The sequence below is a fragment of the Cynara cardunculus genome (assembly GCF_001531365.2).
Source record: "Cynara cardunculus var. scolymus isolate 2C chromosome LG 5, CcrdV1, whole genome shotgun sequence".
Lineage (NCBI taxonomy): Eukaryota > Viridiplantae > Streptophyta > Magnoliopsida > Asterales > Asteraceae > Cynara > Cynara cardunculus.
The window spans coordinates 13,706,953-13,731,344 of record NC_037532.1 but is presented as its reverse complement, the minus strand read 5'-3'; the positions used below and the strand labels follow the sequence as shown (position 1 = coordinate 13,731,344).

General features: G+C 38.4%; 1 protein-coding gene across 4 annotated transcripts; it reads right to left on the bottom strand.

Moving 5' to 3' along the window:
* Positions 1–12,600: 12,600 nt before the first annotated feature.
* On the bottom strand, positions 12,601–24,056 carry LOC112512766 (phospholipid-transporting ATPase 1-like). Of its 4 annotated transcripts, XM_025118898.1 has the most exons (10): positions 23,879–24,056; positions 23,610–23,699; positions 21,542–21,708; positions 18,397–18,751; positions 17,455–18,244; positions 17,180–17,303; positions 16,787–17,006; positions 14,126–14,584; positions 13,525–13,817; positions 12,601–13,026 (listed from the first exon to the last, which is right to left on the bottom strand). In XM_025118898.1, the coding sequence occupies exons 3-9, from the start codon at positions 21,627–21,629 to the stop codon at positions 13,613–13,615; spliced, it is 2,241 nt and encodes a 746-aa protein (XP_024974666.1). In that variant the 5' UTR covers positions 21,630–21,708; positions 23,610–23,699; positions 23,879–24,056; the 3' UTR covers positions 12,601–13,026; positions 13,525–13,612. The 4 variants fall into 4 exon arrangements, with proteins under 4 accessions (XP_024974666.1, XP_024974663.1, XP_024974665.1 ...); XM_025118895.1 differs by having other exon boundaries at positions 21,542–23,699; XM_025118897.1 differs by lacking the exons at positions 21,542–21,708; positions 23,610–23,699; positions 23,879–24,056 and adding an exon at positions 21,342–21,511.
* Between the last annotated feature and the right edge of the window lie 336 nt (positions 24,057–24,392).

The window sequence follows — 24,392 nt, the reverse complement described above, 5'->3', positions numbered from 1 at the left end:
AGGGTTTTATAAACCAAACCAATGCAACATTAAGGAATTTCGAAACCCAACTCGGCCAATTTGCCGCCGATCTAAAGGGTAGACTTTTAGAAACTTTGCCTAGTGACACGGAAACCCCTAAGGGTAAAGAACACATCAAAGTCGTGACTGTGTTGAGTGAGGAGAGTTCAAAAGTCAATGATGATATAAGTGAAACCATTGAAGAACCGACACATCAAAACGAGGTTTCACATGCTTTTGATATGTCAAATTTTCCAATTTTGAGTCCTTCCACGGAAGAAACTCAAAAATCTGTTTCTGTCCAGAAAACAGTCCCTGTTTCAACTTCCAGTAATGTGTAGCTCTCTGTTGAAAAAGCCGATAGTGGGAAGATTGTGCCCACTGTCCAACCAGTCAGATCTATTCAACCAGCTCCAGATTTGCAGAACTTACCTTTTCCAGAAAGAATGAAAAGTAAAAATGTTGACGAGCAGTTTAAGAAGTTTTTGGACATCTTTAAACAACTCCACATTAACATACATTTGGTAGAAGCTCTCGAGCAAATGCCAAGCTATGTTAAATTTTTAAAAGATATTTTGCATAAAAAGAGAAGGTTGAATGAATTTGAAACGGTTGCTTTGACCAAAGAATGTAGTGCACTCCTTACTTGTAAAAATTTTCCCAAGTTAAAAGACCCGGGAAGTTTTATCATCCCTTGTTCTATAGGAGGAAAAGAAGTAGGTCATGCCCTATGTGATTTGGGGGCAAGCATTAATCTTATGCCATTGTCAGTTTTTAACAAGCTAGGAATAGGTAAAGTCCGTCCAACGACCGTGACTTTACAATTGGCGGATAGGCCCATTGCATATCCTAAGGGTAAAATTGAGGAGATTTTGGTCCAAGTCGATAAATTTATTTTTCCGGCCGATTTTCTAGTTTTGGACTATAAAGCTGACAAGATTGTCCCCATCATCTTAGGACGACCTTTTCTTGCAACCGCGAGAACCTTAATTGATGTGCAAAAGGGGGAGTTGAAATTTAATGTGTTTAATTCCCTTAAGTTTCATGGAGAGGTAGGCGATTGTTCAGTCATATCTGCTTTAGGTGAAGATCTAGAAATAATTTTGATTGACGTTACCTACAAAAATAACATTTGGGAAAATGTTGAGGACATTTTGGAAGAAAATGAAGAGTTGGAAGACTTGGAAGATTTAGCGGCATTTGAGCTACTTGACTTTAAGGATAGAATTGTCCAACCACCATCTATAGAGAAAGCCCTCGATTTGGAGTTAAAGCCATTACCTAGTCACCTTAAGTATGTTTATCTTATGGAGGAGGAAAAATTACCCGTAATTATTTCTTCGAAATTAAGTAATGAACAAGAATTGAGGTTGATAGAAGTATTAAAAGCTCACAAAAGAGCCATAGGTTGGACCATCGCAGATATCAGAGGAATTAGTCCCTCCCTTTGCCAACATAAGATTATCTTGGAAGAAAATAGAGTTGGCAAGGTGCAACCGCAAAGGAGACTAAATCCCATTATGAAAGAAGTTGTGAAGAAAGATATCTTGAAGTGGTTAGACGCGGGTATTATGTATCCCATTTCCAGTAGCGGATGGGTAAGTCCGGCGCAATGTGTACCGAAGAAAGGTGGAACCACGGTTATCACCAATGAAAAAAATGAGCTCATCCCTACTAGGACCGTCACCGGATGGCGGATTTGCATGGACTATAGGCAATTGAATCTAGCAACCAAAAAGGATCATTTCCCTTTACCCCTTATTGACCAAATGCTAGATAGATTGGCCGGAAAAGAATATTATTGTTTTTTGGACGGTTACTCGGGTTACAACAAAATTCACATAGCACCCGAAGACCAAAAGAAAACAACTTTCACTTGTCCTTTCGGAACTTTTGCTTTTAGGCGTATGTCGTTTGGTCTTTGTAACGCACCGGCTATCTTTCAACGGTGCATGATGTCAATTTTTGGGGACATGATTGAGGATACTATGGAGTGTTTATGGATGACTTTTCTGTCATGGGTACATATTTTGAAAATTGTCTTTGACAATTTAAAGAAAAGTTTGGAAAAATGTGAAACTCATGATTTAATTTTAAATTGGAAAAAATGTCATTTTATGGTACAAGAAGGAATTGTTTTGGGCCACATGGTTTCTAAAAATGGTTTGGAGGTTGATAAAGCAAAAATTGAGGTAATATTGCAATTGCCCGAACCATCTTCGATCAAAGGCATTCGAAGTTTTTTGGGACATGCGGGTTTTATCGTAGATTTATTAAGGATTTTTCTAAAATAGCAAAACCCTTGTGTAATTTGTTGTATGTCAATCGAACTTTTGAATTTACCTTCGAGTGTAAAAAAGCTTTTGAAACYATTAAAAAAGCTCTTGTCTCGGCACCTATTGTTATTGCCCCAAATTGGACCAAGCCTTTTGAGGTTATGTGTGATGCAAGTGACTGGGCCATAGGTGCCGTTTTGGGACAAAAGCGAAACAAGATTTTTCACCCCATCTACTACGCAAGTAAAACCTTGGTAGAGGCTCAGTTAAATTATACCACCACAGAAAAAGAATTACTTGCAGTAGTATTTGCATTCGATCGTTTCCGATCCTACTTAATTGGCACCAAAGTCACCGTTCATATGGACCACTCTGCCATCAAATATCTCTTTAATAAGACCGACGCTAAGCCGAGGCTTATTAGATGGGTTCTTCTTTTGCAAATTCGATCTAGAGATAGTTGATCGCAAGGGATGTGACAATCAAGTAGCCGATCATTTGTCAAGGATCGAAGGCAAAGTGTCAAGCGGGGGAAACCATGTGATAAGAGGAACTTTTCCCGACGAGTACATTTTGGCAATACAAGAAAATCATTCAAATGAACTTCCATGGTATGCCGATATTGCCAACTACCTTGTTTGTGGGCTTAAGCCACATCATCTTCACGATCAACGTTTTAAGAAATTTCTTCATGACTGTAAGCACTACTTATGGGACGATCCATCTGTTTACAAAATAGGAGCAGATCAGGTCTTGCGAAAATGTGTCCCAAATTTTGAAATCCCATCTTTGTTGAAGGATTGTCACGTTTCACCATATGGTGGCCACTTTGGTGGACAACGTACGGCGGCAAAAATTTTACAAAGTGAGTTTTTTTGGCCTACATTGTTTAAAGACGCATTTAATTTTGTGAAGAGATGTGAACAATGTCAAAGAATGGGAAACTTGTCCCAACGAAACGAGATGCCTTTAAATAACATTCTTGAAGTTGAACTCTTCGATGTTTGGGGCATAGATTTCAGGGGACCGTATCCCATGTCTTTCAATAATCAGTATATTTTGGTAGCGGTTGATTATGTTTCGAAGTGGGTGGAAGCTAAGGCATGCCCGAAGAACGATGAGAAGACGGTAATCGATTTTTTATATAAAAATATTTTTGTCCGTTTTGGAATGCCTCGAGCTTTGATAAGCGATGAAGGGACGCATTTTATGAATCGAATGCTATCTACCGTTCTCGCCAAATACAACATCCAACATCGAGTAGCTACGGCATACCATCCCCAAATGAATGGTCTTGCCGAACTTTTGAACCGAGAAATTAAAAATATTTTAGAAAAAGTAGTAAGACCGGATCGTAAGGATTGGTCGCTCAAGTTGGATGATGCATTATGGGCTTACCGAACCGCATTCAAGACCCCTTTGGGAATGTCCCTGTACCAGTTAGTTTTTGGAAAAGCATGTCACCTCCCGCTCGAATTGGAATATAAGGCTTTTTGGGCAATAAATGAATTTAATTTGGACGCAAATTCGGCGGGAGCAAACAAAAAATTCCAACTTAATCAGTTGGAATAATGGAGATTTCATGCCTACGAGAATGCCAAACTCTACAAGGAAAAAACAAAATTTTGGCATGATCGTAGGATAAATCGTTGAATTATCGAAGATGGTCAAAAAGTTCTTCCTTTTAATTCTCGACTAAAGCTTTTTCCCGAAAAACTTAAGTCGAGATGGTCTGGACCATTCACCATAGTAAATGTGGAAAAATTCGGAACTGTGGATCTTTTAAATCCCCAAGATAATAACACTTTCAAGGTTAACGGGCATCGGATAAAGCATTTCCTCCCGGGGGGAATAATCGATCCAACCCAGTGATTTTTGAAAAGGATTTTCAAAACTTTGTAAATATTTTGAAAGCCAGAATGGAGAAAAAGAAAAAAATATAATAAAGAAAAATCTGGTGTTTTTGAGTAGACAGTAGGAAGTTTGTGCCCACTGTCTGGGTCATCCGAATTTTAAAAGAGGAGCCAGCAGCATTTTATTTTTCTTGTGTCAACAAATGCATTCTTTTCTCTTGGTAAAAGAAAATTGGCTGAAAAATGAGGTGTTTAAGGAAAGGACATGTGATGTCACCTTGAGGTAAACATGGGAGGATGTGAAAAGAGGGTTTGTGAGTCAAATCATTGGCTAAGTACATCTTAGATGATTAGCCTTTGGTAAGTGGGTTTTTGAAGAAAAAAAAATATATGTTTAGAAAAAGAAAATAATTGGGAAGGTGATGAAAGAAATTTTCTACATTTTTCAAAGGTAGTGATAAGAGCATGATTTTATTTTATTTTAAATGACCAATTTTTTAAAAAAATTTGAAACTAAAATTTTCAAGTGTGTATTTTCAACATATGTCTTTTTAAAATTTTGGGTAGAATGCTTGTATTGTATACAAGTACTTGTACCCTAAGAGGAGACATCATGACATGAGGTCAGCCTTTTTGGTCATTCCTTTTTATAAATAAAATCAAAAAATAAACTTGTAATCATGATCTCTCAAATCATATTTTTCATTTTCCTTCCCAAGATTTTAAACCAAAAACCCACTTATTTCACTTCTCCCTCATTTCTCCTATTCACTCATTCATCTCCCTTTCCCCTCCAAAGAAACCGCCGACCAAACTACTTCTCCATGGCACGACCAAAACAACCGGTCCGCAACCATCCTTCCCTGCGTTCACTTCGCCGACGACAGACCGCTGCCACTTCTACCACTGGTACACCACAGACAGCCGCACTCACAGCATCCTCGTCGGCCGAGCCATCTTCATCGGCGACGGGAGGATCCTCCACCGCCAATGCCATCGCCACGAGCACCATTGCCGCCTTCCGCGACCTCCCTCCGGCAATAGTAAGTCCTCTTCCTCCATCTTCTTCCACACAACACTCATCACCCCCAACCACCGCCGTACTCTCTTATGTTGATGATGGTATGGTTGTCCTCACTAGGGTGGCTCTATCCTCTCATTTGGCCGAATCCTCCTCAACCCCAAAACCATTTTCCATTTCATTGATACCTCATACGCCCCACCCACGATTGCACCTTCAAAAACCACTCCTACACCCATCCCAAGTGATGAGGAACCAACCCTAGCCCCTTCACCCACGGTTTCCCCAAATCACTCACGGTTCGATTTGAACCAAATGGGGGAGGGTGAGGATGAAGACTTGGACGATATTACATTTGATTTTGAAGGTATACCGGAGGGAGGACAAACCGAAACTTTCCCGTCCGAGACGCCGTCAACCATTGGTGCCGGTAAAAAGCCCGATAAAACCCCCGAAACAGCCCCTACTGTTGAAAGGAGGCAAACTCGTTCATCGAGTCAAGCTTCGGGTGGGCCGAAGACTAGGTCCTAACAATGGCGGGAAAAGGGAAAGGCAAAGATGACGGAGGCTCTCGATGACAATTATGAGCCGGAAGAGGAAGAAACTCCAGTCCTGACACCGCGTAGACGACGGACTATTTCGCGATCGAGAGGTACATCTTCATCCTTTGATGATCGGTTGGATCTTATACGCAATAATAGATTTTTATGTGAACGGGACCCAACACTTAGTGAAAAATTGATGTGTGTTAAGAACCATTTACTTGCACATCATTGGGAAAACATGATAGTCATCCCATGCAAAGTAAACAAGATGTTGGTTAAGGAATTTTTCGCAACTATCTGGAGTTCCAAAAATGACACAATCGTCATTCAAGGAACTTGGGTCAATTGGACGGCACCGAAGTTAAACTCGATGCTTGGTCTCACCGCTCCCTTTGTATGTTCACACCGACAATTCGTAGATGGTGGATTTGATGTGCCGGAAGAAGATATCGCACGGGCGCTTCTTTTACCCGAATATGGTTGGTCTCAGGACAACCGTCGAAAGATTTTGATGTCCGGACATTTGACGTTAGAGGCAGCCCTTTGGTTTCAATTTGTGCGTCACAATATCATGCCTTCCATGCATGATCGTACATTGTCGCGGGCGAAGTGTATTTTGGTTTATTGCATCCTCAAGGAACTCCCGATCGACGTGGGCGCTCTCGCTTATTCGACTATACGAACATCGACTGTGCAAGCTAGTTCGCGTTTGATTTTTCCAGGTTTCATCACGAAGTTGTTCACAGCCGCAAGGGTACCTGTTTCGGAGCATGACATCATCACTTTCAACCATTCCTTGCTCGATCAAGGAACGGTTAACCGCATGCACAAGCCGGACCAAGAAAATGCCGACTTAGCCGATGATGCTACCGGACCACAAGTCTCACCTGGGCCTGCTGCCAACAACCCACGAAAGCCCAAAGACCCTGCTGTTCCATCCTCCAAACCAGCCGCAACTACTCCTCCGACCAATACCGACATCCCACCGATACCACCTACGGCCACGGGTTATGGTTCGGAGGTGTGGTTTTCACTCATGGCGAGCCAATGGGAGGAATGTAACCAGAAGATGGGGACGATGGTTGATGCTTTAGCCAAGATTACTGAGAGAATCACTCAAGTGGAAGATCGAGTTGTCGAACTCACGGCGTGTTCGAAGAAGTTTTGGATGTATACGCGAGATAGGAACCGGGTCGTGAACAAGTTCCTATCACACAAGAATGTAATGCTAGCTTCGGAGATCCCGCGCTTTCCCGGAGGCCTTTACCATCCTCAAGTAAGGCTTCCGAAGATCAGACGGACCACCACATCAGATGCCACAGGTGAGGCATCCGCCAGTCGAGACGACACGGGTAAATTGGATTGATCGTCTTCCTAGGTGTATCGTCATAACTTTTGAAACTCAAAAACAATATTTTTTTGGATTGGGTGTTTAGTACTTTATCTGACCGCCTTCTTTTGTGTTCATATACAGCGGTCGTTGATATGTGATTAGGTCTTTTGATAAATTGTTTATCTAACTTACTTTTGGTCAATATTTCGTCGTTGATAATTTTTTGGTATATCGTTGGCTTATTCTTCATTTTTCAGGTACGATTTCCTTGATGAGATCTTTGGGTTGCAAAAATTAAAATGACGTGGGCCATGTTTCTTTTTGGCTCAAACACTTTCCATTGTTACCAAAACCAAACACTTTAAACCCATTACTCCAATGAGGACATTGTTCGGTTTAAGTTTGGGGGAGGTTATATGCCAAAGTGTTGAGAAAAAATTCGTGAAGTACCAAATGTCTTCGAAAAATTGGAAGACACAAAAAAATAGAAAAAAATAAAGCAAAATGCTTTAACCCAAAAACAAAAAGTGAATATCACTTCTGGGGTTTCTTGAAAGTGTCAAAGACACTACAAAAAGATGCGAAAAGGCGAAATCATTCAAAGCAATTGTTGTCATTCTAAGACAAGTTTGGGGGACTTTTTTTAGCCAAATACACTAACCCGATAAAAGTCTCACCGATTAATTTTTGCACCTCAAAGATCAAAGAAGGGAAGTTGCACAACATTCAAGCCGACGAGACTTCAACGCCCATCCGTAAGTTATGATTTCTTGTCCTCTTTGTTCATATTCCGTTTATTTTGATTACTTGAGGACAAGTAATATCTTAAGTTTGAGGGTGTGATAACTCTTATTTTTAAGAGTTATTTTCTATTTATTTCCTCTCTTTTTGTTATTATTAAATACTCAATTTTCTTGTTTTTACTCTTTTATTCCAAAAAGTTTTAAAAAGATGATGAAACACAAAGGAAGAGGTATTATTCCAAAAATATGTATTTTTCTGACAGCACTGCCCACTGTGGTACCATTGTGGGATGTCTATCAGCCTTGTTACAGCTTCTTTGGAAACATGCAGCTTGAAGATTCAGCCAGATATTTTCCCCAGCTGTATATGAGCTCTCTTCCTTCTATTTTATTTTCTTTTGTATTTTTTTAAGCTTGTACTAATTACCCTTAAGGTAATGATTGGGTGTACCTTACTCCCTTCATCTCCCCTATATAAAGAGGCTTGAGAAGTCATTTTGAAGACACCAACATAGAACCACCAACACCATCTAAGACACAATACTCTCTAGTGTGTCTCTCTTCTCTCTTTCTTTTATTATGCTTTTAATTTATGTCTTTAATTTCTAGTCTAGTATTTTATTTCCTTGTACTTGTAATTTAGTTTTACATTAATGCAATTTATATTTCAGTATTATTTTATGTTTTTAATTATTATGTCTAGCTAAATTACTTGTATGGGTGTGGGTGTGAGTTTAACTTAGGATGTTTTATAATATTTGAGTGTTTTTATCTTTTATCACTTCGTAACTTGGTCACTTAAGACGGTGCTTAAAATGCGGATAAGCTGATCACTTTGAAGTGTTAATATTAGATCTTAGACCCAGAGATGGGCGGATCCGAAATACGGCTTAAGTGATGCACAATGAAATCGAGAGGGACTTTGAATATTTACGTGGAGACGCGAATTTTGTATGCATCTAGCTAGGGGTTAAGCAATAGGTATTTTTATCACAAAGAGATTTGGGTAAGAATTGCATTTCTTTTACTTTTTAGCTAGATCGGCAAGTCTCGAAGTGGTAAACGTAAAAATTTTATGGAATTTTATGAGGCCCGGTTATAAAAGTTCACTTTCGAGAGATTGAAACTTTTATAAACAACTTGTAAAAGTCTAACCATTTTATTGTTAATTTTATCTTAAGCAACACTTGCACACATGCCCATCATTTAATATTAGAAGTTTATTTCGTTATTTTGCTAGTCGGTCCTATTTCAGTCTTTTTTGTAAACAAAAATCCAACTTTATTTTACATCTCGAAACTCGTGCAAGAAGTTCATGAAAAATATATGAATCTGAGTAGTACCTTCTCTTCTCTGTGGGAACGATTTCGGTACTTTGTACCACTTTATTACTTGCAAGCGATCATAGTGTCGGCGTGCACTTGCACCGCCACTTTGGAGACATTCTGCCCACTAGGAGAACACGAACGATCCTAGCCTGTCAGTCGGGAATAAAGAGATGGACTCGGTGATTGATAACATTGTAAAGTTTAAGGTACAAATTCTTAATTCTTTTCGTTCAAAAGATTCGTTTACATATAGTTACGAACTCTTAAGCTTTCGTTGAACTTATGATTATTCTATTTGACCGCTATTGCGGCTTCTGTTCACTCATATTTGTTCCATATTGTATATATTGTCAAGGACGTCTAGTCCTAAACATGTTACTTAAATTGTACGATTTTGGTACAAATTATGTATTTTTTCCAGAATATTACGTTTATTTGTTCGGTAACATTTTGGTATGATATTTTCCTCTAAAAGTACACATGTTGGTACTTGTGATCGATTTATATATGTATCATTTTATTTGTGTCTCTTGATTGTTACGACCATTTGTTCATTCAACATATTTCCTTACTTGGCTTATGTTTGACTGTTCATTTGATCTCGACACGCGTTGACCATATGTGAGACGTATAACGTCACATTCATTGTGGCAGTTTAATTTCGGGTAAGTCGAGCTACTAACCACCTATGGGAGTACCATAGGCACGTCACTGTGGCACCAGTAGCGTGACACCAACCGTGGCGGTGTGATCAATTCACAGCGTCTCCTCTTTTATGCTCTTATGAGAGCAAGTTATGATGTGATGAATATTTGATTTAGGAGACGTATGGATCGGCCCTAGCACATGTGATTGTTTGTATGGTGGATGTCAGTGCAGTGCCCAATGCCGTATCTCACATTCAGTACGTGTAGATCTGCAGTTCAACGTACAGGCTTGTGTGGCCATATGTCTGACACTTGTCCCGTTGGTTGATATGCAAGTGTATGCATTTTTTGAGCTCGATTTGTCCCTTCATATGCTTCCATATGATTATGTTATTTGTTGATTTTACTAAGATTTTGATACTCGTTTTGTCCGATATCTTGAGATCAATTTTGGCGTGTTTGTATTACCAATTTTATTATAATTTTTTATATGTTCACTGGACATTTGGTTCACCTTTGTTTTCTTCTGTTCCTCACGGCTGATAATTAAGGGGGGTGCTAAGTCTTGTGATGGAGAGTAGACCAAGATCTCGATTCAAAGGTTTCGAGAGGTTTAATGTAATGTTATTCAATTATTGGATTTATTTTATTAGCTTTTAGACTAGCATTTTTTTAAGGTTGTATTTAGTAGGGGTGAGCATAGGCAGGTACCCGCCCTTTTTGACAGGAACCGGAACCGGCGGTTCTTGAGATATTGGAACCGGAACCGGTTAGAGCGGTTCTTGAATTTTTGGAACCGGAACCGCCGGGAACCGGTTCCGGGTACCCGCTTCCTAAAATATTAAAATTTTGTTATTTAGAAATAAAAAATAAAACATTGCCAAAACACTAAATTAAATAAACAAGAATACAAATTATACGGAATAATGGTTACAAATATTGTTTAACGATTATAAACCATAATAGACTAATAGAAAATGTTCAAAGTTTAACGATTACATACTATAATTGTAAATGTTCAAAACTTAACGATTACATACTATGAAATGTAGTTTAGTAGAACTAGAAAGTTGATGAAGAATGTAGATGACCACGTCATTTGAAGATGTAACCTAATATAAATTTGATATTAAAAAAAATTAATTATTTTTTATTGAAAAACACTGGCTCCCCGCCGGTTCCGTTTCAGGGTACCCGCCGGTCCCGGAACCGGTCCTGGCGGGTACCCGGTGGGTAACGGTTCCGAAAAATTGAGAACCGAAACCAGAACCGTTCTCAATCGATTCTGTATTTTAGGAACCGGAACCGGAACCACTTATATCGGTTCCGGTTCCGGCGGTTCCAGGGCGGTTCCGGTTCCGCAAACGGGTACCCGGTTCCGCTGCTCACCCCTAGTATTTAGATTTCCATGAGTTGTTGGAAGGTACTTGAAGAGGTTTGTTTGGAAATGTTTATGTCTTTATTTGGGAGATATTTAAATTCGTTATTGGAAGATTTTATTTTTGTATTGGAGACTATATTTTGGAAGTTTTATATATTGATTCCATTACGTTTTGAAGCGACCTCCCTTCTTATGGAATGGGGGTGTTACATAGAGGTGGCCAACGGTGGTAGTGTTGGTGGTAATGGACGGTGGTGGTCGGTGGCCGATGGTGGTTGTAGAGGTAGCAATTGACGGTGGTAGTCGATGGCCGACGGTGATTTTGGAGGTGGTGGAGAGGTTTTTGTAGTGGATGAGGAGTTGCACGTGGCCAAGGGCAGTAGTGTGGCGACAATGGACGGTGGTAGACGTTTGTTGTGGAGGCGGTGGAGAATGTTTGTTGTAGTGGAAGAGGAAGCGGAGGTGGTCGCCGATGACCGCCGGTGGTGGCAGCAGCCGAAACTAGCGGTGGTGACCATTAAAATAAATATCATATTAAGGTTATATATCAAACTGTGGTAAATTAATAATATTTTAGTTTTTGTCTCATTTTTGTCTCATCTTGTTCCACCTATCTTTGTGGAACAAGAAAAAACCTCTTTTGTTCCATGCTATTCCGCCTTATCTCAGTTTTTTTCCATGTCTAATTTCGCATCAAACACAGGACAGTAAGTTCTTGTTCCGTCTCATACTCCACCAAACGTGGAACAGTAGGTTTTGTCTCATGCTATCCCGTCTCGTATACCAAACACATTCTTAAGTCCAATCCATTAAGTTGAGAGACATTATGATCATTTCATGTTTTTTTTTTTTTGTTATTTTATATATTTTTATTATTAAAAGTTAATGTACAAGTATCTAAATTTGTAGACGAACATTTGAAGAAAATAAAATTCATCCCCTCCCTTTCTCCGAAATACAAAATTAGTTGAAGAATGGATGCCACCCTTCTAACACATAATCATTCTCTCAAGTACAAAATTAGTTGAAAAATGGGCCCCACCCTTCTAAGACAGAATCTACGGTGTTTGATATTGTAGTCCAAACGTACATGTAGCTCAGTTGGCAATAAGGCAAAAACATTTGACCCAAATTCACAGCAGTTTTTTAAGTTCAAATCTTGCAGAAAACATGCTTGAACCCTTCCGCTAGCCTTGGCTGCCGAGTCAGCTCTGAAATGTCCCCCTACATTTGGTTCCTACCGGGCGGGTTCCATGTGGGGCCGGTTGGGTTGTCGGGTTATCAACTTTTTGCTCAAATATTTAAAAGAAATTCAGAAAAAGTACAATCCGTACAAATTCGTTGAAGCAGTTCGTTATTTTATGAGGTAATCATTGCCAAAGTGGCTATTTTGTGAATAAATCTGCCAGTGATGGTAGTAAAAAACCACTAACAAACGAAACTATGAAGTGGAGAATAGGGAAGTTGAGTTGAGCATGAATAACTGATACCTGTTGCATAGAATAACTGTCTAACAGTAGCAGCTATGGCAGTAGTGTAGTATAAACTACAAACTGCTTGAACAACGAAACCACGCTGCCTTCTCCATGAAGCGAATACGTAACAATATTGCTTTCATTTGTTTACAAGCTAACAAAACTACTACTTCTACTTGTTTACATAAAACTTGTTACATACCTCCTTTTTCTCTATTTCCGCCGTGTCCCTTTCCCTACTTCACCACTTATGCCACAACCACCCACGATGTGCCTATTTTCTGAAGCCAATATCCGAGATGTATAGCACCCCAATTCCCCTTTTTCACTTCTTGGATCAAATGTCTTCAACAAACCAAATTCACTTCTTCACCACAAGAGTTGAAGAACAGATATCGTGCGGCAGATGGATGGTTTTATGCCACTGCACAACACCAACAAGAAACTTGATAAAAGTGTACAACAATCATCTGATATCATAATGCCTACTTCTATGACAACTTTGTTGCAGATAAAAATAATTCCCAAGTGGTCAATCAAAAAAGGGAAATGAATTTATTTCACAACAGATATTGGAATCGCAGAGCATTACATTCCACAGAGGCATAAAGAAGAACTTGGTGAGACATAATCATTAAGGCTATGTTTGGCAAACTAACTGATAATCTAGTTGTTGGTTTATAAGCTAGTTGTCCGCTAGGAGCATCTCCAATAGATTCTCCAAAACGGAGATCAAAAACCTAGCTTGTAAATTAGTTTATGGCTAACCAAATCGGACTTTTTCAATAAAATCAAAAAATAAGCTAGTTCATGGCTAAAGTAACAGATCCACCAACGCTCTTTATTCACAAGGGGTCAACATGGTTGGGACTTGGGACTAGATATATACACATGATATGAAAAATAAAGATAGGGAACTTACTATTATCCTTTAGACATGAAAACCATGTGAGATGAACTCAGGAGCTGCTGTTGTAAAATGGAATCAATTGAAATCGCCAGTATACATGCTAACTGGTGGATCTCCAAAACAACCTTGACCCATAAAAGAAGCGTCTTTTTCTTAGTATCTCGGCTTCTCTGGCTATCTGGATATCTGAAGGCCGAAATATTCTGTGCAGAGCTTTGATCGTAAACCGAGGAAGTAGTGCTATGACAATTATAAGCAAAATGGAGAACCAATAGGTAGGTTGCTTTGCCAATTCGTATATTGTCCTGACAAAATTGGAATAATGCCATTAGTTCCTTATTGTCAACTTCAAGATAACCCAATGTATCCTACATAGAGAGAATATCTACTGTCTAGGGGTAGGATATAGAGAGGCTGTTTCCATGAAGGGGTATTTAGCTAAACGACCTTCTAACAAGTTTATATGCATTCTTTGTGTATGAAAGTGGCATTTTCTAACCTGTCAGAAGGTCATGGACTTGAAAGAAAACTTGTCAGAGGGTCATTTAACCGAAAGACCTGAAGGTTATTGTGAACCTCAATAAGAAAATGTTGGCAAGTTAAGGAAACTAACCCATAATTAGGAAAAACCGGTATAGAGTCCAAGACCACGACACAAGCATAAGTCATTATGACAGAACCCCAAATTGAGATATGAGTATAAAGTACCCATCGTTGAATGTCCATGGCCAAATGTATATTGACTAGGATAACTACAGCAACGGTCCACAAACTGCCCATACTCCAAATGTCAATTGTGCTTTCTTTAAAGGCCAATCTGGGAACACAAAAAAGAACGAGACTTTGCCATATTGTGTCGGCCATCATGATCCAAAAAAGGTAACTGTTGTAACCCTCTTGCCTATGACCAGCTTCATATAGCTTTGGATACTGGAGCAGCGTCTTATGACTTAGGTCCTTGTCCATAATACCAACAACAATAGTAGGAATAGAAGTGTAAATTACTGAGTAAAATACACTACTCCAATCTGTAAGTGCAGATGTCGTTGAGAAAGCCGCACATAAAATATACCTGAAGCCAACAAAGAGTACTACCACATTATATATGTATGTATATATGTGCATGCATACGTGTATATATGTTTGTGTTTGTGCATTAGCGAGGGGTGATCAACTATATAACTATCAATAAGGTCTAATTTACATCCCACAAAAGAGAAAACAAAATAGAGGATCAGTGCTGTCCCAAAAAATAAGTTCCAAGTGGGATATACACCAAAAACTGATATGTATGGAATGAAGCTAATGGATGGACATTCATAAAAGAGTACAAGGTATACACTTGATGAATTCTTGAAGCATCCTAAGTTGTTTTTCGTGTCGGCTACATGAAACCAGTTGATTACCAGACAAGTGCCGCAAATATCTTTGATCATGACGTCTATCCATAATATTTAATTTTTCCCCTACTCTGCCTGCCGTAAATCTTGTTAATTGATATTATCTTTTAAAGTTTGTTTAGGGTTTTCTGTTTTCTGAACTCTATTTCTGATATGATTAATGATATTCTCATGCTTTCCCATTCCGTCATATCAGTACCCTATCCCCATCAGACAGTTGCTGAGACCCTTCACAAGCATCATGAGAATTTCTCAGTGGGAGATAGGGCTACAACAAGCCGTGTGATTTTGGATGAGATCTCCCGAGGGATCCAGGCGAAGATCGTGGCAAATGTAGGATGAGCAACTAAGAATGGACAAGGTGGCCTTAGACATGACCTCTGATAGGAGTTCTTGGAGACGCCACGACTAGGGTAGTAGCATATAGGTTAGATAGGTTACAAGAATCCAACTTTAGATAAAGGGATGACAGTTTTTCCTTGCCTTTTCTTTGTTTCACTAGACCTACTTTCTTTTTCTTTTTGTCTAGTTGCTTCTAATACTAGTCTTAGTCATTGTTTGCTGCTTACTATTATAGTCTCAGTTCTTCTTACCTTTCCTCTCACATTTTTTTCACGAGTTGGGGGTCTTCATGGAAACAAACACCCTACCCTTTGGGGTAAATGATAGGTTCCACCCCTCCCAAACCTACTTTCAAATGGGATATATTAGGTTTATTTCGGTTTTAGTTGACATCACTTCATAGATTGGAGTTCTGATAGAAACCGGAGAAATATCTATGGAAAATGAATAATGAAATGAACAGAAGTAGGATTTACACTATGTTGTAGAATATAGAGGAATAATTAGGATTGTTGATACCACAAGTAATACAGAGGTATTGACATCCTTGATAGGTATGTGAATATGTATTCATGATGACTAAGATAGTGATATGTCACATAAGACAAAACCCGAGTCATTGAAAGGCTTGTATATGATGGAAGTAGATAAATCACATATATGCACAAATATATGTTTATTAAAGATCTAGCATATCCAAAAAAAGATATACCATATATGCACGACATCATTTAGATCACGGTATCATAAGTCTCTCTAAGATTACTTCTAAGGTAGATGAAAGTGGGAAATGGAAGTAAGACCATTCCATGTCGAAATAAGTAACAAAGGGCCTAAAAGTGTTGGTTTGAGAAGATAGGCTAGTAATAGCCAAGCCATAAATAATTGTAGTATGTAGGTTTATGAAGGTATCTAGGGACGACAATGATGATGATGATGATAGTGGTGGAAATGTGCATACAGATGTTGATGGCCCAAAAACCTTAAAATTACCATCATGGTATCATACATCTCTCATTAATACATCTATTACGAATCTTATAGGATTAAGACATATCTTTATGTGATCATACAGCAAACTTCGTCTATCACCATAGCTAATAGCCAAATTTAGCTCATTTATTCCATCTTATACAACAAATTGTATTTTCTTAGAAATCAATAATTTGCTTCTGCCACACAAGAGATCAACATGTTTTCTCGAACGAACAGATTTACACCATCAATTACAGGGCAACTAGCTAGCCTTAGTAGTAAGGACGAAAGTCAGAAAGATGTGTTTTCCATTTTTAATTAAAAGAAAAAAGGAAAGCATGGACCTTTTGAGTTGATACATTGTAGACAACAAAGCATAACATATAGCACATGTAAAGAGAAATTAAATCTACCAATTGAAGATTGATCACATAATAGAAAGATAAACAAGATTCAAGTGGGAGGGGGACCATAAAAGGCTCTAAATACACAACTTACATCTTACAAAAGGATGTATAATCCTTCATTAGTATTTACCAAAAGGAAATCATGCTTACCAAAAAAGCATAAAGACAAAGACAGCATTCCTGTAGAAGTTGTAGAGAACCAAATAACCCATGCGTTGATAATTCCAATGCCCATGGACCAAGAGTAACCTTTTTAAAAATCTGAACTGTCCCATAGCAAAATCTGAAGCCATGACAGCTTGACGCCCTTCCTGGCCACATATGCCAACACCAACATCCGCCATTTGGATCATTGAAACATCATTAGCACCTAAAAAGTGTTCTCATTAAGTAAAGATAGACGACTAAATCTTCAAACAATCAAGGCTACTGCCAACACTTGTGAATCCATAACTACTTTCTCGTAAGCAGCTATCTCAAAAATCATGCAAACATTGACTGCATCACCAACCCGGGGAAAAGGAGAGATTTTACCAAACTCACCATCGCCTATTGCTAGTGTCATATCATCAGTGCGACTCTTTATCAAATCAACAATTCCCGCCTTTTGTAAGGGTGCAACACGACAGCACAACACAACCCTACATGAAGTTGCAAGATCGAACAGCTGTCCAAGGAAAGACAAATGTCATAATCAGACCAATAACTAGAGAATGAAACTCAATCTATCTTCTAAACAGACAAATGTAGCAGAAATACCACAAATTGATCAAGTATGAAGCTAAAATTCAAAATTTAGACAAGAAAATGCTTCATGCCTCTGATTCCAGATCTCTTTCCAAGATGTAAACTAGACTATTCCCATCAATTATCAGTGCTAATGGCCCACCCATGGTTAGTTCTGGGTTTCCATCATCCTCAGTAGGCAAATTGGACAATTTTGATTCAGCAAGAACGTCCACAAAATCACTTTCAGCACCCTTCTTCAACTTAAAACTCTGGGTCCTGAAACCTCCACATTTCACACCATATTTGGCCTTCGCCTCAGATAGAAGCATTTTGCATTCACTCTCTGAAGTTCCATTTATGATAATTTGATGCATATCCCCTGTCAGTAGCTTGCAGGACAGAGCAATTGAAATTGCGGTCTCCTGCTTATCTCCAGTCAGAACCCAGACCTTAATTCCTGCCTGCCGAAGAGACTCGATAGTTTCTGGTACACCCTCTTGAAGCTTGTCCTCAATTCCAGTTGCCCCAAGCAAACACAAGTTAGATTCGACAAGAGATGCAGTTTGACGTAATTTCAAAGAACGGTCGGCCAATGAAGTACTTGCATCTTCATACATAGACTGCCACTCCTCAAGTTCTTCACCTTCAAGATCCCTAGCAGCAAGTACAAGCGTGCGTAGACCTTCTGATGAATACTCGTTCAAATGGCGCTGCGTTATGAGGCTTAAATCATCATTTTCACGGTCTTCCCTCAAAATACTGAGCATTGATGTATCCGCTCCTTTTACTAACACCTTCACATCATTGTTGGGGAATCTGATTACAACAGACATCCTCTTTCGAACACTATCAAACTCATGCAGCCCTAAAACATCCAATCTGCATTCACAAAATATGTTGTTTAATTTTCATCTGTCTTTTTTTTAAAACTTTTGGGAAGAGATCTCTTAATGAATCCATAGAAATGGCATGCATTCATCTCCACCGAAGGTATCAAACATGTATAACCAAAAAGTAATCAAGATTTCTACCTTAGTTTCTCACCATTGACATCAACTGCAATATGACCAGATGTCCTCTCAAAAAGAATATACCCATAAGCACAGGCAGCAGCTACCAGAGCTTCTTCATCAGGGGATTCTCCCTGATAGTCAATAGCTTCAAGATCTTCATGAATTTCAGTCCCCATTGAACCTTCGGAAGTTGTTTGACTAGGAATGGGAATAACAGTGTTACATGCTGCCAATGTAAGGAAGAATTCATGAGCAGAAATCTTTTCACTTCCATCCAAGCCTTTATGAAGCAATCCCATGAGCTGTGCATCCACAGCAATATCAGATTTTAGCTTCCTTCCTTTTGAGGACAATGGAGTGGGTTTTGTTAGTTCTGCAAAAAATAATAATGTAATAAATTGTAATGTGCCTATTAAATTAAGGATCTGCATCTAACGAAGAGCAAAACTGGTAACATTATGCAGAGAAATTCCGAAATTTTGAGTTGTGGGATTATTGTGAATGAACAAGATGCAAGGGAGTACAACCAATGGGAGAATTTTTTAAATCGTCATCCCTGTTGAGCTCTATATGGGCATCTATGCACCTATGTATGTAAGTATGTATGTAATATGTACACATATAGGTCTGTGCATACATATGTATGTTTTTATACATACATATGCATGCCCATAGATGGTAAAGTATAGATTATCACAATTAAATGAACCCCAATATAGAAACTTAATCCTCTTTCAAGTCTAGAATCGTCATTATGATCCTCCTAAATCGTGGGAGCCAAGAATATATCCGTCATATAACTTCAAAATCCTTACGACAGTTTGCTAAAACGATGGATCCAATATCGAATTTGTCTAATAATAAAAACTTCTCTACCTGAATGTATCATGATTATCATAGAGCTAACGTTGAAAATATATTAATCATACTACTCAAAATTTCCATAAGACTAGCTAATTATTGTAAAAAGAAAAACCTATTAAATGATAATAATAAAATATATAATTCAATATTTTGGTGGAACGGGTCCACAAAGTCATTAAATGGACATTGTGCCCCCTAAACATTCAAGTTTTGCTTATTCATACTTGTAATCCTTGTTTTTCACTTTTTTTTCATTTTAGTTCAAAACCACAAGCCCAAACATACTAATCATTAATAAACATGCTTACGTTACATATTTGTTGTTTTAGATGTATGTGTATATATGTATATTTCCAAGTGTATACGCATAGGTATGCCTATGTCAATGCCGATGTGTATGCATGTAGATAAGTACATATATTTTTTGGTGTGTGTGTGTGTGCAACAAACATACATATAAATATATATAACCCCATGGCCATAGACATATATATATATATATATATATATATGTGCATGTATATATATGTACATATCCACCCATAGACAAACGTATATATATAAACCGACAGACACGTATAGATGGAGATATATATCTGTACGCATATTCATAGAGATAGATATGCATAGATATACATATGTACGCACAAATATATGTATATATAGAGGAGGTTTAAATTACAAACCATGTAACTTTTACAAAGCATACAAACCAAAGCTTAATCGTCCATCTAGTCTAATAAATATTTCAATTGTTTCCTAAACTCCACGATCCTAATGAATGAACATTATCATCTTCCATAAATATCTCGATCATGTAGAGATACAAATACATATAGAGATACAAATATAAATATGTTCATATCTACATGTAGAGATACAAATACATATAGATGCACTATAGATAGATATAAACACCTAGATATAGACATATATATACACACCTATAGCATAAGCATATGTCTTCATATATGTGAAAAATATGCATGGGTGTATGTGTATATATATATATGTGTGTGTGTGTGTGTGTGGATGTGTGTATATATATATATATATGTGTGTAAGCAACTATGCATACACATATGTGCATATAGCTTTTGTGCAAGTTCAGCTAGGAGAGGGTCTTTTGACTCGATTACTTGTTCAGTTGTTCTAATGTTTTACCACATTTCGTCTTCAGGTCACTTAGTTGTATCGTTCTTCCGCTTAAAATTTTAATGTCATTAACTGTTTTAGTCCTTTCTCTCGTTGTTTTATTGTACTTGATTGCTCTATTTTTCCAAGCCCTTCTTCCTTTCCCTTTTTTCTCTCCAGCTTTTCATTTACTCTTCAAAACTTATTTTCATCCAAATGTGAGACTAACTTCCGGAGTCAGTAAAGACTCCCTCAAAATTTTGCAAGCAGGAGTTCTTCATGAAAACAACCTCACCACACCTTGGGGTAGAGGAAAGGTCTGGCTACATCTTACCCTCCCCAATCAATACTCATGTGGGATTTACTAGCTTCATTTGGTCTGGTTTGGTCTGATCTGTATGAGTGTATATATATATATACATATACATATACATATACACATACATAATAAGAACACACACATTGTACCCTGACTTATCCTCAAATTCTAGCATACTGAAGATCCATCTTCCATTTCTGACCCATCTTCAACACGCTAATGTTGTATTCTTATCACCAAGCATTTAGTAAAGCAGAATATAGCTGATATAATTGCTACCATAGAGCTCTCACTTTCAACTCATAAAGGTATCCTCTAATTATACAAAACAGAGATAGCTCTAAGGAGTAGCCTGGCAACGAATCCTGCATGTCATCATGTGCTCTTAAGTCCTGAAATATGCAACCCCCTGCCGCATACAAGGGATCGACTTTGACTTGAAAAGATAACTAACCATATAAAAACAATTGGTTGCGCCTGTCTAGTTGGAGGCATAATAAGTAAAAAACAATGGTCCTTTTCTCATTAACGTGAACATAAACATGTATTGCTGCCAAATACTCAAACATGCTGAGCTCAAACACGTTATACATTGAAATGGAAGTCCTCAAGAAAAATGACAAGATATTTAGCTTCAATTGTAAACCTGCTTTCAGTAGCAGCCGCCCCAAAAAAGGTAGAATGTGACAGGTGGCTTTCTTTATATTGTTTCCTTTCATATCTTTTTCATGGGGAAGCATTAAACAATTGCATCCTTGTTAGTTAGGCCATTTGTGATATTCTTTTTTACTGCTGAACATGTTATCTCAAAACCTCTAACGAGCAAAGCAAGTAGAAAAGCCAAACCTGCAGTCTCTGTATCCTTTGTGGTGCCATCCACCACTGAGGAATTACGATAATGCTTCCCAAACACAGTAGCTCTTCGGAACTCCATTTTATTCTCAGTAAGCGTACCAGTCTTATCAGAGAATACATAACGTATTTGACCCAGATCTTCATTTATATTTAAGGATCTGCATTGAAACCTTGAGTTGGTGCTGCTGTCATACATATGTTTGTCTTCTATCATGAAATAAGATTGTCCTAACCGAACCAACTCCATGGTAATGTAGAGAGATATCGGTATCATTATCTGAAACACTATAATAGAACTCAAAAAGGCAAAAAAGGTTTCCATAGGAATCCCATAATATTTATACGGTTTGCCTGGAAATTTTCCTTTTATTAAATAACTCTTTCTGTAATAAGGCAACGTATCAATTTGCATCTGGTGTCGCATCAGCCACAAACACATCCCAATAGCCACAACCAGACACAGGATGAAAAGAAAAACCGACAACCAAATAGTTTCTTTGTTCATTGCCTGTTCCAGCCTGCTTCTCTTGGATGGCGACACCGCACTATTCAGCATCGCTTTTGTCTCTTGACCAGCATAAACCACCACACCCACCACCCATTCTGTGTTTTTCACCTGACACCCACGCAAGATAATGTTTGACTGACTAAGAGAAACTTTATGTACATTCAACTCCATATTGGCTGTGAACTCATATATGTTTCTGTTAGGCTGTTCGCATCTGATCACCCCTGATGTCAACCCTCCTTCAAATGACATCAAGGATGTTTCCTGCCTAGCATATCTTGTCTTTAGATTTGACTCGCCATCCAAATTCATGGTTTGTATATAAGCAACACCACTAGGATCACTTGTCCGTAGCAGTACCATATCACAAGGAATCGTCTCATCAACACAAATTTTCACCACCTCGCCTACCCTGATATCCTTCCATCGTTTTAATTGGAACTTACCAGATTGAAGCACTAAAGATTCCTTGTTATTCTCATTTCGGTCAGATCTGTGCCTTCGCCAATCCTCATAACCATCTTTTATAGCAGTCACAGTGAGAACAAAAAGTAGTGGGAAGAGAGAAACAGTTCTCCCAAAAACTGCAAGAGGAGGTAGCTGATTGAGAGCGGCAATAACTAGAAAATATATGTATGCCACCCTATGAAACTGAATAAAGAGATTCTTGGGCAAGAAATTAATAACTGTATACTTGCTTGTGGTGATCTCGTTTCCAGTGAATTCATACTCTTCATTGGTCCTTTGAGAATCATCAATATATATCAGCCTAACATTGTCACGAACTAGATTATTATCCAACTGCATGCTTCTATAACGACAAAACTGATCTGGGACTCAGGAAAAGCTGCACGATATGACACCACACATGCGTAACGAAGAGATAACCCAAGAAGAGGGCTCCCCAGATGCAGCCGTAGGATTTTCAAGAGTCTTAAAGCCGTGATGGTGGTCCAAGGCACCACCCCATGAAACCTGAATTCTTCTTTCCCATAAGGAGCATTACGGACAGAATTTAGTTTTAGCAGAAGTCAACTCAATGACCTGCAAAGTAGTTGTTCTTTTCCTTTGCCTCAAACAATTTGTATTCTGTGTCATCAATACACAGAAGAGATCTCCACTGAGAATGTTGGTGAAAATTGGTTGCCAGAAGTCATAAACATGAAAGGACACTGAGAACCACTTCACAGAAACCCACAAAATGTGAAACTTTGAGATGCAAATGAACACTACCTTACCAAGAACTCAGAGTCCTCCTTCCCAACAATTTATAAAAGCAGAGATTAAAGCAACACAACCGCCCAAAGCATATTTCTTCCCACTTCATTCAGAAAGTGAAAACTAGAACTTCAATCTATCCAGAAATCCGTTCTACTTCCCCCAATAAGAAATACTCAATGGGCAGCCAGCATAGTGATGATCAATGCATAGAGAATCGGCGCAAGAACTTCTTAACCAAAATAAATAGAGGCTCAAAAGTCATTTGCTAATTTAGGGTTCTTTTCTTGTAGGTGCTCAGATATGTGCAGTGTCTCAAATCCAAAAACTCACCTCACTTTTCCAACAGTTGAACGCAAATACAATCCACTAATAAATCTCAGATATGAAATCCCGATGCCACAATTGCGAAATCTTTTTCACCTGTCACACAAGACCAAAATCTCATATCGTTCATTCATGCAAACACATTGCGTTCGAAATGCTGATCCCACAGCAGAAACAGGAAAACAAAGAAAACCCAACAATTTGCCATAGATAAATACACATAATTACATTCGTGTAGACAAAAAAGAAAAAAGCTGATGAATGATGAAACTGACCCAGATCAGAACAATCCTTCAACGCAGTGACGAACACCAAGAAACACAAAAATTGCAGCTTTTCCTACAATTTATTTGGGGAGACAAGACAAGATGTGAAATGAAAATTAGATTGAAATTGCAGGGAAACACAAGGTAAAAGCGATGAAAGAAGGCGGTGCACGGAGATCGAGGAGAAAGAGAAACTGATGCGTGAGTTAAGAGAGAGAGAGGGGGTGGGAGAGAGAGACGAGTGGATGAGCATAAATGTTGGTTCTTTACTTCTCTCTGCTTTAAAGTGATGACTCGTCTAGTCCCATCTCTCTGCCTGCAAATTGCAATTTTATTGCCTTCGACTCAAAATACAGTTACCCGTATTTCTCATCTTGACACTTCGATAAATATTTCTCATTCTCTAATTTAAAGTGTCAATTCTATTTTCCGCTAATAAATCTTTCAGTTCGGTTCGAGCGGAAAAAAACATATTATAAATGTGGCTTTTTCATCGTAATTTGATTAAAATACTTTGTTAGAC